This window comes from Salvelinus sp. IW2-2015, unplaced genomic scaffold, assembly GCF_002910315.2.
Source record: "Salvelinus sp. IW2-2015 unplaced genomic scaffold, ASM291031v2 Un_scaffold4262, whole genome shotgun sequence".
In the NCBI taxonomy this organism is placed as follows: Eukaryota; Metazoa; Chordata; class Actinopteri; order Salmoniformes; family Salmonidae; genus Salvelinus; species Salvelinus sp. IW2-2015.
In genome coordinates this window covers 15,053-17,654 of record NW_019945533.1, presented here as the reverse complement: position 1 = coordinate 17,654, position 2,602 = coordinate 15,053, and the positions used below count along the sequence as shown (strand labels likewise).

The 2,602-nt window shown below is 43.3% G+C and overlaps 1 protein-coding gene across 1 annotated transcript in view; it reads right to left on the bottom strand.

Annotated features, from left to right (window-relative positions):
• Positions 1-2,602, bottom strand: part of LOC112077085 (dynein axonemal heavy chain 6-like) — a gene marked incomplete at its 5' end in the record, with an annotated part of 30,437 nt that overhangs the window by 16,922 nt on the left and 10,913 nt on the right. Inside the window, 1 exon segment of the mRNA XM_024143683.2 lies at positions 444-647. Within this exon segment, the coding sequence (XP_023999451.2) occupies positions 444-647 (204 nt within the window).

Sequence of the window (2,602 nt, the reverse complement as noted above, 5' to 3'; positions counted from 1 at the left end):
GCGCATGGAGTGAGTGTGAGGGTCTGGGTCTGGGAATGGGAGTCAGGGTTTGTTCCAGGCTGGGGTCTGGGAATGGGAGTCAGGGTTTGTTCCAGGCTGGGGTCTGGGAATATCTCATCTCTGAACTGTTATTTTAGCAGATGTAGCCACAGAAAATAACTCTGGGCATCAGAGCCAATACAAGAATAGACTAGAAATACAACTTGACAAGTAGCGTATTACAAAGTATAACATGAATAAATATTTGCAACACCATCGCATATAAAGGTACCTGTGATTAAAATATGTGTTATAGAATCTCAATCAAATATATGAATACGACTGAATCCAGAAGAGATGAAAAGTGTGGTAATACAAATACTTCTAATTGATTCATTGATTGATAGATTGATTGATTAAATGATTTAAGACAACAATCCCTGATTTGCTGTCGGCTGGGTCACCTGATCCTGAGGGTCGATCATGAGTGGCCAGCGGCGTCCACGGGTAACCAGGATTCCATTCTCAGTGGAAACYGTGTCCCGGGGCAACCCCTCGGCGTTCCACAGGCGGATCTCATAGGGGTCYCCCAGGATGTTGATGAGGCTGAAGCTGGCACTGATGGGGATGCTCAACTCCTGGCATCGCACAATCCACTGGTCTATCAGCTACACAGACACACACACGTTTATCAACAATCAGAGCCTTGTATATTCAGGATGAATCAACATTCCCAAGTCATCTGACTGCATAACCATCTGCCATTACAGAGACAGTGGTAGTATTGACAGACAGTACAAAGACGGTGGTAGTATTGACAGACAGTACAGAGACGGTGGTAGTATTGACAGACAGTACAGAGACGGTGGTAGTATTGACAGACAGTACAGAGACGGTGGTAGTATTGACAGACAGTACAGAGACAGTGGTAGTATTGACAGACAGTACAGAGATAGTGGTAGTATTGACAGACAGTACAAATACGGTGGTAGTATTGACAGACATACAGCAATAGACAGTGGTTAAGTATTGAACAGCACAGTACAAGAGACAGTGGTAGTATTGACAAGAACAGATACCGCACAGTGGTAGTATTGACAGACAGCACATAGACAGTGGTAGTATTGACGAACAGTATAGACAGCAGGGTGGTAGTATTGACAGACAGTACGAACAGTTGGTAGTATTGACATACAGCACATAGACAGTGGTAGTATTGACAGACAGTACAGAGACAGTGGTAGTATTGACAACAGTATACGACACAGTGGTAGTATTGACAGACAGTACAGACACAGTGGTAGTATTGACATACAGCACATAGACAGTGGTAGTATTGACAGACAGTACAGAGACAGTGGTAGTATTGACAGACAGCACAGAGACAGTGGTAGTATTGACAGACAGCACATAGACGAAGTAGTATTGACAGACAGTAATAGACACAGTGGTAATATTGACAGACAGTACAGAGACGTGGTAGTATTGACAAGTCCAGAGACAGTGGTAGTATTGACAGACAGCACATAGACAGAAGTAGTATTTGACAGACAGTACAGACACAGTGGTAGTATTGACAGACAGTACAAGAGACAGTGGTAGTATTGACAGACAGTATTAGACAGTGGTAGTATTAACAGACAGTAAGAGACAGTGGTAGTATTGACAGACAGCCAGACACAGTGGTAGTATTGACAGACAGCACATAGACAGTAGTAGTATTGACAGACAGTACAGAGACAGTGGTAGTATTGACAGACAGCACATAGACAGGGTAGTATTGACAGAACAGCAATAGAAAGTAGTAGTATTGACAGCACAGTATAGACACAGTGGTAGTATTGACAGACAGTACAGAGAAAGTGGTAGTATTGACAGACAGCACATAGACAGTAGTAGTATTGACAGAACATAGACGTAGCCACATAGACAGTAGTAGTATTGACAGACAGCCAGACACAGTGGTAGTATTGACAGACAGTACATAGAAAGTGGTAGTATTGACAGACAGCACATAGACAAGTAGAGTTATTGACAACAGCACATAGACAGTAGTAGTATTGACAGACAGCACATAGACAGTAAGTAGTATTGCAGACAGACATGACAGTAGTAGTATTGACAGACAGTACAGAGAAAGTGGTAGTATTGAAGACAGCACATAGACAGTAGTAGTATTGACAGACAGCACATAGACAGTAGTAGTATTGACAGACAGCACATAGACAGTAGTAGTATTGACAGACAGTACAGAGAAAGTGGTAGTATTGACAGACAGCACATAGACAGTAGTAGTATGACAGACAAAGACAGAGACGGTGGTAGTAATTGACAGAAGCTAGACAGCACACATAGACAGTGGTAGTATTGACAGAACAAGTACAGAGACGGTGGTATTATTGACAGACAGTACTAGACACGGGTATGTATTGACAGACAGTACAACGAACAGTGGTAGTATTGACGCAGCACATAGACAGTAGTAGTATTGACAGACAGACAGACAGACAGACCCAGTGGGTTGAGGTGAGTGAGAGCCATTAGTCCAGAGTGCCAGTGTGGGCAGGGAGTCTGACACAGGTCTGGGGAGGGAGTAAGATGGGGGCAACACACATGTCTGGAA